Raw genomic sequence first — 15883 nt, forward strand, 5'->3', positions numbered from 1 at the left:
TAAAAACCCAATTGAGTAATTTGGGATTTTTAAGAACAAAAATGAGATTAGGGAATGACACCCAGTGTGCCCAGATGGAAGCAGCAGCTCACAGCATGCAAATTCAGCAACACAGGGAATGATAGAGGGGCAAGAGCAGAAAGGATGTGATAGAACTTGATGAGTGATGGGACAATAATCAACCTTCTCTATGCAAAGAAAGAAGCAGGGTAGGGAAGCCCCTCAGCCAGCCCCTCATGTGGCTACTTACAGGTACAATGGCAAGAACAGTCTTTGCCTCTGTGTGCCGAAAAAGTACATCCAAGAAAGAGATGACCTGTATGGTCTTGCCCAGGCCCATGCTATGTGCTAGAATACACCCAAACCCACTGCTGGTTTTAAATCTCTCCAAGGACTCGACCAAGTTGTCATAAAGGAATCGGATTCCACCAATCTAGGCAGGAAGGTAGAAAAAGTGTTAGAATGGTGGTAGACAAAAAAGCCCAAGACAGTTAAGTATTTACAGAGTGGCAAGTACATCAGTACTATGAAAATGTAAAGGGGATGTTTCAAGTTCACTAAATTACTCTAATCGAGGGAAGGCTCCGAAAGTCAGCATTTCTAGATGCTCATAGGATTTCTTGAGAATATATCAATAAAACAAAATTAATTTGTAGCCAGAGGATCTGAATTGGGGTTGATTAGTTTGTTTTATTATTATAATTTATATTTATTATTTATTATTATAATAATTATTATAATTAAAAGTTCATCTAAATATACAAAGGCCTGATAGTAACAGAAGCTGAAGTTATACAAAGTCTTGGCCTTCCTCTAATTCAGTTTTATCATTTGACTGTCCACAGCAGTCATCACCAGATTGGTCACAGGGCTCACCAAAGAAGTTCTGCTGAGATTCCCAGGCAGGCTTGCCCAAATTCATTGCATTTTCAAGGCTAACAAAGCCTACCTGATGAGGTTTTACTGCACGTGCAAGCTGGGGAGCCAGGAAAATGTCCTCCTCATTTGGTGGATGATTGATGTTGACAATGACTTGCCCCAGAGCATCTGACTGATTTAAGGCATCATTCACATGAGAGCCACTGCTCTCTTCACTGCCATCTTCCTCCCCCTCATTGCCAGAGTCACTGCTGTCCACAATTTGGAGGGCATCATCCTCTCCTGAGCTTAGCTCAATCACTTCTGCAAAGTATCCAAAACAGGAGAGAATAAGGACAAAGTTAACTTGATGTCAGGGTTTATCATGAATGGAAAAAGCCTATCAGGAAATAAGGCTATCCCCAGCTTTTGCAATTCCACCCTGGCCTAATGATGCATCCTGAGCAAGCAGGCACGATTCAGGCACACACCACCCCCCTCAGACCAGCATATGGAAGCCTCAGCTTCCCCGGCTTCCAAATATTTCAGGGGACGTTAACTTGGGCTGATCCAAAGAGAACATGAGATAGTTTCTAGGAGTGTTTTACATTCTCTTCCATATATTTTCTTAATTCCCAAGCCCAGACATGAATTTTATTGACTCATATAATGCCTAAGGATCACCAAAGAGTCCAGTTGAATCCATATGGGACAAGGGACTCAAAACACTTCCAGCTGCAGATCTGAATACTTAGATGCTGCTTTTACACACTGCCACATCTTCTGTAAGCATTCTTCAGCAATGCACTGGGCAAAATTAAGTGCACATATAAAGCAGAAATAAACACAAGCTCACAAGAGGGCCTGACAGGCCATTTTATAACTGACATTTAAGGACTCACAGGCCAGAACTGCCCATAATTTGAAACCAATAGGTCTACAAAAATCTGAAGTGATTCACCACTGGAGCATCTGACCAGATGAAAACAGACTTGTGGCTGAATAAACAGCATATTGTGAAAAGAGCAGGCTGAGGCAACTGGTCACTTACCATCTTTAATGCTATTTTTCCCTTTAGTATCATCTTCACTGCCACTGCTGGTACTGTCAAGGCAGATCACTTCCTCAGCCAGGACCTGAGCAGGGAGCTGGGTTGCCTCTGCTGTTCTGAAAACTATGTCCTCTACAAACATAAATTACAAACAATAAGTTATTCATAATAATGGGGAAGGAGACAAAACTGTTCAGAAACCAGACAGTATTTCCTTCCACTTTAGCTCCAATAACTTAGTGCTGGAATTTTCCATAACAGACTCTCACTGTCTACAATCCTGCAATGACTCAGCTTCCTGGGTCACAATCTCCTCCATTCTCAATATGCTGAAACAATAGCTCATTGCTGATGGCACCCTCTGTTTCAGGCCCTGATTGGGGCACACTGACCATGCAACACGCTGAAGCCCTTTGTTTCTATTTTTTTTTTGTCTCAGTAAAAGCTGTGTTTCATCCAGCAGAGAAAGTACCAACTGCTGAAGGGATAATAACTGCTCTTTGTTAGTAGGGACACTGTAATAATTACATCCCACATATCATAAACAACTTTTGCTGATCAAGAGTATTTGTGTGTATGTTTTTAGTGCTGCCATGTGGAGGAAAGGCCAATGGGGCCAAACAGCATCACTGCAGTGACAAAGCAAGCAATGACATTCTTCTGGGGCTGAACCTACTCTGCATAAGCCAAAGTGTTTTAAACAGCTCTTATTCCTTCTCCCACACAGTAAAGTGTTTTTATCACTTGCACATAAGGGAGAATATATATTTTTTCAAGAGGCAAGGCCAACTCAAGAATTCCTTACCCTTGCCCAACATCCAGCTGCACTTCTCTGCCATTTACACCTTTTGAAGCAGTGATATAAACTATATCACCAAAATGACCCAGACTGGGAAACAGTGCAAGATGACATGTTCACCCAAAGACATGAGTGATGCTCAACCATTTATACTGCCTGCAACTCACTGCTTGCCAAAACATGCAAGGAAGACCAAGTTTACATCACCAACATATGTGCACCCAGTCTATTGTTCCACTATCCCCAGCACCAGACACACATGTTACCAGACCATTCCCAGGACAAAGAGGATCTGGCATTTTTGCCAAACCTGTTGATTTAAGCTCTCATACAATTGGAAAACACGACAGATCTGTTTCAGCATCCTCCTACACACACTTGATGTGCATCAAAATTTCTTCAACAAACATTACCTGGCACTTTACAACAAGCAGCCACTGCATCCTTAATATAAAACAAGGGCAGAAGTAGAACTGTCTACACTGAACCTACAAGTGGTTTGGAACTGCTGTTCCAAGACTTTACACTTGGAAGTCCCAGTACAGCATAGAATCACAGAATGTTTGGAGTTGGAAGGACCCTTCAAAGGTCATCTAGTCCAACCCTTCTACACTGAACAGGGATATATTCAGCTACATCTGGTTGCTCAAAGCCTAATCCATCCTGACCTTGAATGCTTCCAGGAGTGGGGCATTTACCACATCTCTGCACTACCTGTGCTCATTGTAAAGCATTTCTTCCTTGTATCTAGCCTGAATCTACCTTCCTTTAGGTCAAAACCATTACCCCTTGTCCTGCCACGGACAAGCATAGCACTACATTCTTCATTCAGCATCTATCCTTAAAACTCTTGCCTTGGCTGGCATCTCCCAGTGCTTACCAGGAAGAAACTCCAGAGGAACAGCTGGGATCGAGGCTGGATAATCCTTCCGCTGCTGCTCAAGCCGTTTCCTTCTCTCCAGCTCTTCCTGCTGGGCTGCCTTTGTCACGGCTTCCAGTTGGTCCTCACGCAACAGCTTTCTGAACACAGGAGCAAATGGGCTTTGGTTACACTCCATTTCTTCCAAAAACAGGAACGGCTGCACAGCCGCTGCAAAGATGACTGACAAGCTCCAGGTATTCTGTCAGCCACACAGAGTAGGAACATCATCCCCCAAAAGATATGGGCAAATTCTACAGCTATTTCAACACTTCTCAACTACAGGTAACACTACTATCACTCAAGGAAAAGACAAAAGCTCAATAGAAGCAAAATAATGAAAGGTGGAAAAACCTAAGTGGGTAAGCACATACTTAAACTAGGTTATCAGAAAGTAGTTCTTCTGCTTGAAAGGGTTTCTTTATTCATATGCAGTTTATAAACACAAAATGCACTAAGTTATGCAAAGAAGATATATGAGAAGAAAATACATCAATTCCACCACAAAAAGTCATCACCCTGATTCTCTTCTGACAGCATTTTGAGGAGCTAGGATCTCTAATGGTTTTAACAATTGTTTCAAGGCATTCCCTCAAAGCACCTTTCTTTACAGGTAATTTTATTTACCTCCAGAATTTGGTTTTCCCCTGCTTCAGTGTCACATGTCCAGTCCTGGAAATGAAGTTGCTTTTGCCAGAGGAGAGGTGCAGTACAACCAGTGGTAAAATCTAGCTCTCTCAAACTAGTCTTTAAAACCACTCAACCCCACACTTCAGGGACATTGCTTTTATCCTAATGAAGTTCCATTTTCCAAGGCCTATTCAATGCTTATTCCTTCAGCTTTAAGAAAATCAATCTGCACAAGCTTAAACAGGAACCAAAGGCCACCAGCACAGGGCATGAGAGCCACTTGGTGCAACAGAAGTTCCTGTTCCATTAGTTCTCCTCTGAGCTTTTAAAATTCCCTTGAGCATAATTTCCTAGTGATTTACCACCTCACAACCTCTCCCAGAATATGTGGGACAACTGCTGCTCTATAAAATCCAGGTAAAACTGACTTCCAACATTTCAGTCGCTAGTTGTAGCATCAGCATTCCTGTCAACAAGTACCCAGGACTGTACAGGAAAGGACTGTATTTTAGGTTGTTTGCAATAGGATTCATCTCAGCAAATATCTGAGACTGGTATTTACTTAATGGTGATAGTGTTTTTCAGTCACATCTCTCAAAAGACAGCAGCAATTACACAATTTTTACAATATATTCCATAACCAAATATTCACTCTTCTGAAATACCAAACAAGTCTGCACCCACATGCAGCACTCCAGTCTGAGATCACTCTACTCCCACTGGTGAAATCCTAAGGTTTTGGAAAAGAAAAACCATCTGGTTTGCCAGCAGTGGCACAATGTAGCTCAGAAGCAAAGTGCAGAGATTCTGTTTTCACCACCATATGTGACCTGAGCTCTTTCTGTCCTGCTGCTGCTGCGGCTTACCTTATGTTCCTCCGCATGTGAGACGGTTTCTGAGCCCTCTTCTTTTTGGTGTCCTCAGAGGCCAGGCTCTTGTGCTGGTTCTGCAAGAGTTGCTCTGCCCGCTCGCTCTGAGATGAGGTAGTTGAAGTCGAGCGCTGCCATTCTCCATCCTCCGCGTGCTCCGCATGGTCACCGCTGAACACAGCTTCCTGGGGTTGGTCTGCAAGGGGAAGAACATGGCATGGGAACAGCTGTGCCAGGCTGGCAGCTGGCTTTTCCATGAGCATTCAGCAGGATTTGAGCCAAATGGCAACTGACAAGCCCTACTCTCGCTCATTTGCAAGCATGGCACTCTGAGGGTCAAAACTGGGGTCCTTTCTCACAGTCACAAGCAGTTAAAAAGTTTTACAGTGAAGGGAGTGTCCCTAGTGAAAGGCCAAGACTAACACTCTTCAACACACCCCAAAAGTGTCCTGACAAGAAAACAAGGCAGATGATTTAAGTCCATGTGGAGCACTTGCTATTCCTAGAGTCTGTTTTTCTATGAGAGCCTGATAAACTCTGATTAAAACCAGGGACTTTAATCTCTTTTTCTTTGTTTCACATCATTCACGTAGGGCAGAAATTTCCATCTATGACACCTGTGTAACCATCTCCCAAGTCAACAGAACACAGTATGTAAAAGTTTACCTGGTTCAAACACTGGGTCATGGCTCAGCAGGCAGCTCAGTGGTTTTAGCACCAGGCTTCACTCTCATGGCTTAAATGGTAATTTCCAACAAGCCTTTTGTCAAACAAAATGTAAGTGGCAATATTCTTTGTACATTATAAATCATACTCATTCCTTTTTCTCTTCACTCTCCTATTTTCAGGCTTCCTTTTGTGCCTGATTCCACTCCTAAAGCACAATGTGAAATGACACCTTGTTCTGTGTGACACTTGGCTCTTCAACAGGCTACCAATGACCAAGCTAATGCTTCCAGAGCAAAGAAAGGAAATCTTTCTGTTCAAAAGCTTCCCTTGAAGCAAACTGTTTCTGACAAGCGTTGTAATAGTTTCTTTGAAGCATCTTGTCCCCTTGTGTCAGGCAAAGAGATACCCTGAACTTCATCTTGTAATCAGCTTTCTTGCTTACATTGTGTATCTGAGCTAATGACTGAACTGAAATGACATTTTAGACAGAACTTTGAAGGAAAGAAGACATCAGTGCAGAGGAATGTGGCAGATGAAGTAATACAGAACCAACAAGCATCACATTGTGACTCTGAGGGATCTGGAGACAGAGAGCATTCCTTCTCAAAATGCTGGCAGCTTAAATGAAGGATGCTTCAGTACAGCACATTGCACCTACAGCTGTCATGTTGATATGTCCGTTAAATTAACCTTATCTCCCATATCACATCTTAAAATTGAAATGACAAGAAGTAGATTCACACCTTGTTCAAAAGCACCAACTTCGCAAACTTCCTCTCCAGACATCCCACCAGACCCACCCCAGCATTTGCTGCAAGTCTTTGTCAGAACAGATTTAGGACTTCAGAGCTCAGCCCACCACGGACTAGCACCAGCAGAGCAGTTCAAACACTTCTGTGAATATCTGTCTCTGCAAGCCCAACACATACTGGAAAACCAGGTATCCACAGCTTATGGGATGGAACAGATCTCATGATTAATCCAAGGAGAGTTACGCATATGAAGATAAAGGCAAAGGAGTTCACTGCTACAAGCACAGCAGCTCTCCAACCACAGCCAAGGTCTTGGAGCCCTGTCCTCCCACTATGCCTCTTTAGACTTACAAGCTCAGATATCAAGCATCAGCTCACTTGCAGAGAGAGAACTGTGCTGGGAATAAACCCAGTTTCTCAGGCTTCCCAGACAACAACTCTGCTATTTGAGCTACAGACACATTTTAGTCACATTACCTGCAATTCTTCAGCACTGTTTCCTTCCCCCCACCCCTCTTGACTCCTGGTTATGTAACTAGATCAAAAGATTGGATGAAATAGGGCAAAGGGAAGCAGGGAGGCTGCACACGGGATCACATGCTCCGGGATGAGTCATTAAACCGGAGACAAACACTGCCATGGTTACACTGCTGCCATCTCACCCTGGGCCCGGAGGACCTTGACAAGGCACCAGAGAGCACAAAGCCATGCTTGTTTGGAAGAGGAAGCGCTTCCCTCCCCACGCTCCAGCAACTGCCCACGTCACCTCCTCCAGCAGCCAACCTGCCACCTGCACTGTGCCAGGCAAGGGTGTCTTCAGGACAAGGTTGATAATAAATAGCAAAACCTAAAGGCTCAGGAGCCCAAATTACTATGTCTCCTCTATGCTTTCAATTGTGTTCTGCAATCCCTATGTAGATTCATTCCATTTCTGCATTTTACCTTTCCTGTCCTCTTAATGATACGTAATATGATCTCTGGTAAAACATACACACAGCTGGATCAGATAGGCATTTTAAAACACAATTCTCATCTGACCAGGAGCCTAAAGCCCAAAATTCGATGATAAATTTGGTCTCGGCACTGAGTACAAGCCCTTATCTGCCACAGCAACGTCTGCTCAGGCTGGTGTTTGTCCTGCCAATACAAGTTCTGAGGTGAGGAACACAATCTGTGCCTCGGCCCACATTCCTGACACATATGCATCAAGAGAGCTCTTCCACACTAGCGACAGCTCCAAACATCTCACTGATTCAGCCACAGTGGGATTCAGGGGACAGCCGCCTTCCCAAAGGCTGCTCCTATCCTTGCCACCACCGTGAATAAAGCTTTACACAAAGTTTAACTAACACAATGATAAAATTGCAAGTCTAACTTTGCAACAGCTCCTACCATACCTGTGGCAGGAGCTGGCTGTTACAAGCAGGAATTGTTTTGCTGCTGCTTTGTATTCAACTCCTGATTATGTGCACAGCCTAAACCTAACCCAGATGAAAAGCACAGCTCCCCGCTGCAGTCATGCAGCTGCTCTCCAACATGATGAGCTCCAAGCTGTGTAAATGGGACCCACACTGGGACAGAAACACATTAAGAAACAATAACTACACACATGAACATCTATTTTCTATTAAGAACAGGTCTGATCTTGGGTTGGAGGCAGTGTGGGAACAGCCTCGTTGAACAGGTCCCATCAGGTAATCAATGGAATAATCCTGCCCCAATTTTGCCAAACCTACATATACAACAGAAACGCAATTATGGTTTTGTAACAGGAGCTCAACACACTACTCTGACATGGTTATACAAGTAGTGTTTTACACAACACAAAAATTCAACAGCCACATTTGCATGTTGACAACTGTCTGATCATGCTGGAGCTGCTGTGCACTCTAGGAAGACCTGGGCACCTATTCATATTGTCTGCTTGAGAAGAGCATTGCCACCAGCCTGGGGCTGACAACCCAGCACAGCAAGATGAGCCACATCAGAAAAAGCAGGCCCAAGTCTGCCCAGCAGAAGACAGCCAGGTGTGGTTGTTGGCAAGGGTGTAAATCCATCACATGGTTACATGCTGTGGGCACCAAGAATCACCTGGTTCACACCAACTTTGTTCCATGTTTTGCGCTGTCCTCACCAGATCTACAGAGAGGATCTCCCAGGAGAAGTGGTGGTAGCATCAATGCAGCTACTCCTTCAGGTGGGTTATAGATCTCTGAGAAATCCCCAAACAGTTCCCAGTGGTTATGGACACCTGCACACACCCAGGCACTCTGTCCTGCAAGGTACCCTGAATGCCAAGAGGGACACAACTATCCTTTCTCATGCACTTTGGAGGTGTGAAATGTGCCTGCTCTTTCAAAACCCAACAGACCTGGTTACAGCATGGCTCTGGTTTGTGCTGCAGGCCAGAGGTTGCCAGTTTGCTCAATAAGCAGCAGCAAGCACCACCCCCAGATGTACATACAAACAGGGGGAGAGGTGTTTGGTTTCTCGACCAACTTGCATGTCACAGTATTACAGTTCAAAAGCCTCTATCAGACAGTCATGACTGCTGTGTGTAACACTGCTTCAGATGCTCCCTGTGTGGTGTGACTGCCAGAGCTGTCCCTAAACACTGCACACAGCTGTGACTCGACGTGTAACACAGCAAAAGATTTGTCCTGCAGTCAGGCACCTCCTATTGCAGCCAAGCTCACCTCATCACCTTCTCAAACTTCTGTTACAACAGCACAGGATTCAGCCTGAAGAATAGTCTCTAGATCATCAATTCAGCAGTGAATTGCTCTCAACACAGCCTGCTCTGCAAAATGGCTCAGGTTGCTGCAGAGTCATGAAGCAGCAGGTTGTTTTGAGGTGTGACATTCATGTAACTAACACTGTCTTGACACCAAGGTAAGTGTAAAACAGTGTTATAGCCAATCACCATGCTCCAAGGCAGACCTCAGTAGTCCAACTGTCTGTGCATCCACAGTTTGGCTCTAGTAACAGTCAGTGCTCCTAGGAGTACAGAAATTCCCATTCAGAATATCTGAGGGTCTCCTACCTGAGGTTGCTGCATAAGAAGATCCAAGAGACCCCTCAGTGGACAAACTACTGTGTAAGTTGGTGACTTCCTTGCCTGCTCAGTCAGTAGCTGGCTAACAGGGCTAGCTGGAGGTATGTACACCTTCATTTGGGAGACCAGTTTAATTGCCAGGGTAACTCTAGTGACTCCAGGAAAGACACAGCACTGAAAACCAGACTCCTGTTTATTTCTAAAACCATTTCACTACAGAAACTCAGGATAACAAATCGGATCATTTTGCTGAGTCTTTGAGCATTATTTCCTACCCTAAGGACAGGGATGTGCATGCATGGTAGAGAAGATAGCTGCATGCAGGACAGTGAGCAGTTAATTCTTACTTTGGGAGCCTTCTTTTGTCTGGCACAAAGAACAGACAGCAGTTAAATATTATTGTAGGCCTTCTGGGAACTTTATGCAGTTTGTGGGCAAAAGCCTGTCAGAGACTAGCTAATACTAGCTAGTGCTACTACAGCCAGTACTGAGCTGTCAAAGCAGGAATGGGAGGAGCACTGAGGGATGGCACAAGAAAGTCTAATTGCACGGCTCCAGCTGCAACTCAGTCCCTGACACACTGAACTACAACTGGAGTGCCAAAGGCTGGAGGAGCAACTCCACAGAGCAAGCTCAGCTACAAAGACTCTGACAGCCTGGAAGATGCTCTCTGGGGTTATGTGATGTTTCCCCAGTGTGCACAGAGCTGGAGTGGTGGGTAGGTGATGCCAGAGTTTCTGAAACTGTAAGTGGCTCATGAAGAACAGCGGCTCTCTAACTGCAGCACAGCAATCAACTCGGAGGCTGGCAACAGCCAGAGTCCTCTGGCTCATCCTGTACTCAGCTGTGCAATAGAAATGAAATCTTTTCAAAATATTCTTTGTAGGCAACTGGTGCAGCTGTTGTGTGGATGCCATGCAAGAAAGGAAAGTGGTGTCTGCACAGAGCACCTCTCACAGAGGTGGTATTGTGTGAAAACACTCGAGCACCACAAGGCTGGGCTGGAGGCAGTAAATTCCTTGTGAAACCCCTCAAGTACAGGGTAGGTGAAAGTAAGGGAAAATCTCAGACTCCCTTCCTCCAGGCTTTACCTGTTGCAACACCCAGGAGAGGCACAAAGACAACACGCATCAACAGCGGGTTGCTTCCACCCAAAGGACTGGGAAAGGCACTCAGAGGGGGTCGGAGCGGGACGGGAACTCGGGGCTCTCCGCGGCAGCCGCTGTCAGGGCAGCTAATTACCAACAAGACTTTGTTCTGCTCGGAAAATAATCGGACTCAGTCCTCGACGGCAGGACGCCCCTCCCAGCCACCAGCGCTTAACAAAGCCCTAATTATGTAAGTATTATATAACCCGGCACACCTGCCCCCCCGCGCCCGGCCGCGCTGCCCCCGGCATCGCGGACCCTCGCCCGGCCGCCCCCCGGCAGCTGCCACTGCTGCCAGCACGACAGCCGGGAACAGCCTTTTGTCCGCTTGTCCAGACAGGACCACGGCCGTGGGAGCTCCCAGGGCAGCGGGACCTGCAGCCCAGCCCCCGGCTGGCCCCGCCTGGCCCCGGCTGGCCCCAGCGCACCGCCGCCCCCCGAGCACAGCCCTGACCCACTCCCGGCGCTGCCGCCGCCCCCCGAGCACAGCCCTGACCCACTCCCGGCGCTGCCGCCGCCCCCCGAGCACAGCCCTGACCCACTCCCGGCACTGCCGCCGCCCCCCGAGCACAGCCCTGACCCACTCCCGGCGCTGCCGCCGCCCCAGCTCTGTGCCGGCTGCGATGCCCGGGGTCCTGCTGAGTCACAGCCACCGTACTGCCAGGCACAAAGGCTCCTTCGGGCTGAGCCTGCTCCCAGGGGAAGCTTCCCTCACCTGTCAAAAGGCACGTACATCTTCATTCCCGTTGTTGATTTATCTAGGAGTTAACCACCCCAGGTCTGTCGTTCATACCTGTCACTGTAACCAGACACAGAGTCTGTCATGTTGGTATAACAAAGAGTGCTGCTTGAAGTCTGAGTAACATGTTTTTCATTTCTCTAACTATCAGCAAAGCGATCACTCGCTGTGGGTTCAAGACACCTACGTGAAATCTGCAGATTGTTGGTGAGTGATGGCAGGCTGCCTCTGCCCCCAGCACAGGACCAGAGGATGAAGGAACAGATGAACTCTAAAGAAAAGCCACCAGCACTGACTCTGTGGGCCAGAGCATGAGGAGGGAGCCAGACCATGAGCACCAAACCCATCTCCAGTCTCCTCTGGCAAGAAGTAAGCCCAAATACATGGAAAACTTTAAAAGATAAATTACAAGGCAGCACTGCCCTTCTTTTTTCCTTCAGACATCTTTCAGCATATCAGTTGCTGATGAGGTTACATGGCAGAATAAAACTCCTTTCCTGGCCTGAAGGAATCCTTCAGGAACAAAAGGCAGCAGAAATGAAGGGCAGAAGCAAGGAATATACCACCCAGAAACCAAAGGGAAAGGAAGCAGCCAAGAAGTGCCGAGAGGCAAACTGGAATATCAAACAGCCAACTTTGGTGACAGGCGATATATCTTCTAACCTCGGGATTATGCAAGCAGAACCAGGCCCCAAATACCCAAGAGATCTTGTTCTGGCTGGGCCTCAATGCTACGGACGCTGAGACCCGGGTTACATAAACACCAAAGAGCACTTATATAACTGTTGTATGGCACAGGCTCGTAGCCACCGGCACCCCATTGCCACTGGAGTGTGGCAGGTACCTGCTCTGGCACCCAGCCCCTCCAGGACCTCCTCCCATTCCTGCACAAGCCCCTGGGTGCAGCCCAGGTGAGGTGCCCATCAGGTCGTCCTCCCCTTTGCAGGCACCACAGGCTCATAGTTACTCTGGAGCACTGGGCAATCCCGTAACCATTTCCAGCTCTAAAGAGGGCTGTGAAATTTCAAATCAAACATTTTCATAGTGCTTTGAGATGGAAACACCTGGAGAGATACAAAACGCTGCTACCTGCTATCCCTCTTTTAGCTATGTAATCAAAACTACTTTTCCTGATGAAAGTCCTCAAACCTAAACTGTTTCCTCCTGCCGTTCCCTCTCTTGCACAGACACTGCGGGCATTGGTGAAGACAGGGAAACAAAGACAGGAAAGGCACCCACTGAGGTAGCAAGGGAGGCAGGGATCAGTCACATTTGTCCTTTAGCCAGGGGTGTGTGAGAGCAATAAGTTACATAAAGCTACTGCTCTGGAGTCAGGAAGTGTTTCAGGCTGAGTGCTGGGAAGTTTTCAGCAAGCTGTGCGCAGGAGGGAACTGAAACCTCCCCTTTCTGGTTATCCAAGTTAACTAGTAACCCAGAATAGAGTTTTGTCAGCCAGATTACGAAAATTACCATGGGGATCTAAACCACAAGCAACCGGATTTAACCTCATTTATTTTCACAACATTTCAAAGCTTTTTAAAAAAAGAGAAATATGATCTAGTTTATTTAAGTGGCTAAATATTGATTTAGGTAACAAATTTCCCCTTTCCAGCTTGTGAAAATAGATGCATATGGGGGCTTGACACATTCCAAGCATGGTGAATCCAGCTGGCTGCTACCATGACTCTTCTAGGGATAAATTTCAGGGACTAAGAAAAGAGGACGAGTAGGGGAACAAGCATTCTGCATTATGCAATGATTACATAAGCATTAATTTACACTAGGTAGCTGGGAGTTGTAGCTTTATACCAGCATACCCTCAGAGCAATGAGAAATAATAAAGAAGGGATTATTGCTGCCACACACTTCCAAGGCCACCAAAATGGCAAACAAACAACAAGCACCAGCTGAACTTTAATCTCTGCCTCAAGCTTGCACCATAGCTTTGCCCAGGACCTGCTAAGAAGGACAGGGAGAAGACAGGTGACACTCACTCCTAATTTAAAAGAGCAGCATGGGGAAAAATCCCAGCACAAGGCACCCTCCAGCATCTGAGTCCTCCTTTGTTGTTGCTCCTGATAGTAGTGGTATAAGAGAGGAGTGATTTCAAAATGATAATAGTGTCATTTGTACCCTAGTCAGTGTAAAAGGAGTTCACGGGCATGATGAGCTCCTCACAGTATCCTGTGAAACACCCTCCTGTCCATCTTGCAGAGGAAGAAACTAAATCAAATCAATGAGATAGGCATCAGTGCTGAGTAACTCAAGTTATTATTGGCTTCCTGTCCTATGCTCTAACCAACAATTCTTTCTTTTCCAAAAATATAATTTCCTACTTGAAAAAAACAAAACACAGTTGTTGGCCTTTTTTTAGAACTATAACAAAGCACAGAACTTCAGCTACATTCCCTTTTTCTGCCTCAGTCTCTAAAAAAATTTCAGAGGAATTTTTAATGACTCTGTTTAATGAGGGAGGCATCACTTGGGAGAAAAATTCAAATTGTTGAGTTTGAGCCTGTGTGCTACTGCATTCCACTGGCACTTCTCCCATCAACTGCAGCCAGGAAAGTGACCGAGAGCACTGGAGAAAGTTAATAAGACCAGGATGAAACACCATCACTGAAACAACAATCTGCTTCTAGTTTTTCCTTTCCAAAGTTTTGGTGCTGCTAAAGAAGTTTGACAAAAGGCTGCAAAGTTGTTTGTGGCAATCAGACTCACACAAATTGAAGTCACCATTCCATAAGGACCCCCTCACCCAAAATACACAACACCCAAAAACAAAGCACATTACAGCCTGGATAAGGAACAGGCACCTGTTCCTTCAAAAGGTTTGCTAAAATGGCAGTTACCTCTATGATCAAGAAAGAAATATATGTGTATATCATAAGGAAACAGGGATTTTTACATAGAAGACATTATTCTTGCAGGACAACAGGGGGATAGGTAGTGTACTGCAACAAACCTTGATTTACTAGCTGGTGGGTCCTACCATAAAATAATTTAAATCTGCTCTTTCTTGAAACATTTTTAAAATTACAAAAAAGTATCACAGCATTGCATATACAGTTGCTTGCTACTTTGAAGACCAAAGAAGTGTTCAGGCACCTGGAGTGAGGAGAAGCCAGATAAATCAGAGAGGAAAAGAAACATTGCTCAGTGGTTAAAGCACAAAACCAGGGAAGAACATGATGTGTAAGTTCTGCACAGACTCACTCAGTGACCTTGTGCAATTTATCATCTCTCTTGGGACAGGCAGGTTATGCAGAAGTGGGATGGAGACTCTCCCGGATCCGCCAGCCAGAACAGAACTTCATCTATCAGTTAAAAAGGCTTCCTCCAAGAGAGATAATTTTCTACTGCTAGAGACTTTGGTAGAGGCTGTGACAAACCTTGCCCCAGACTTCACAACTTGACAAGTACAAAGAGGATTTAATTTGTACTTTTGCTCTCTTACTTTTGTACAAATACCTTTCCAATCAAAATTTTTGAAAGGCCTCTAACCTTGTATTCTCCCTCCATCTATGACCTACAGTCTCATTTCCAAAAGCATCTTTCCCTCCCTGTCTTCTCTTTTTATACCTATTATCTAGACTAAGTTACATAAGCCACTTGTATCATCACCCAGATTCCTCATTTATCCAAACTCATTTTCTATTGTAATTCCTTTTTTTCTCAGTTCACACTCTCCCAGAATTAGCTTCTTTGTCCTGCCACCACAACCAGAGAAATAAGATGGATTTTTTTTCTTAGTACTCCCCTTCCCACTAATGGATAACAAATATTGCATGGTTTATTTCTGTAAAAACTCCTCATGACAACCACACTGCACTTCTCTAATAAACCAGGAATCCAGAGCTGGAACTCCTGGGGACCATATTTGATCAGCCTGTTAGGTTCATAGCATGACTTTGGAGGTATCTGCCACATGAACAAAGTGCAAGAAGCCTGGCATCACAAAGTACCTCCCTCAAAGTAAGCAATTAAATTCCAAATTTAGAAAGTTCTTCAAATCTGAACAAAGTTTTTCTCCAACACACAATATCCTCCTACCAGCAAATAAATTAAGTGGCAGCTATCCCCAGACTGTGAACTCAGTTAGGATTTCACCAGCAACTTCCACTTGATGGAGGGAAAATGGCCAAGTAGCTTTTAGTCTCTTAGGCACTAATTAGGGGATCTGGAGCAAGCACCAACAACTCTGCCTGGTGCTCAGATTGTTGCCTGGTCAGCAAGTCACCAAATATTTCACTGACAAAAGAAGCTCTGTAAACTCTTATCAAGTCGGATGTTGCAGGGAAAGTGTACACATGAAGTCGAAAGGGGTGGGGGAGAAGACAGTGGATATAAAACAATACTGCTATTAACTGCCTTCTCTCTTGAAAAAAATAACT

The 15883-nt window shown here is 45.4% G+C and overlaps 1 protein-coding gene and 1 long non-coding RNA gene across 5 annotated transcripts in view; one reads left to right on the forward strand and one right to left on the reverse strand.

The window, feature by feature from the left end:
- RAD54L2 (RAD54 like 2) overlaps window positions 1-15883 on the reverse strand; it is a 68769-nt gene that overhangs the window by 16649 nt on the left and 36237 nt on the right. For 3 of the 4 annotated variants that reach the window (XM_030283497.4, XM_030283495.4, XM_030283496.4), the window contains 5 exons: window positions 5124-5322; window positions 3589-3728; window positions 1910-2041; window positions 950-1182; window positions 251-433 (listed from right to left, as the gene is read on the reverse strand). In XM_030283497.4, coding sequence (XP_030139357.3) covers window positions 251-433; window positions 950-1182; window positions 1910-2041; window positions 3589-3728; window positions 5124-5322 — 887 coding nt within the window. Of the gene's footprint in view, window positions 1-250; window positions 434-949; window positions 1183-1909; window positions 2042-3588; window positions 3729-5123; window positions 5323-11465; window positions 11609-15883 lie in introns of those variants that run through there. The other variant, XM_072934861.1, reaches the window with a different exon arrangement.
- Window positions 10183-13840, forward strand: LOC140684934 (uncharacterized). The gene is made up of 2 exons (XR_012057955.1): window positions 10183-10940; window positions 11641-13840. It is a non-coding gene; the product is annotated as an uncharacterized lncRNA (long non-coding RNA).

The sequence above is a fragment of the Taeniopygia guttata genome, chromosome 12, assembly GCF_048771995.1.
Source record: "Taeniopygia guttata chromosome 12, bTaeGut7.mat, whole genome shotgun sequence".
Lineage (NCBI taxonomy): Eukaryota > Metazoa > Chordata > Aves > Passeriformes > Estrildidae > Taeniopygia > Taeniopygia guttata.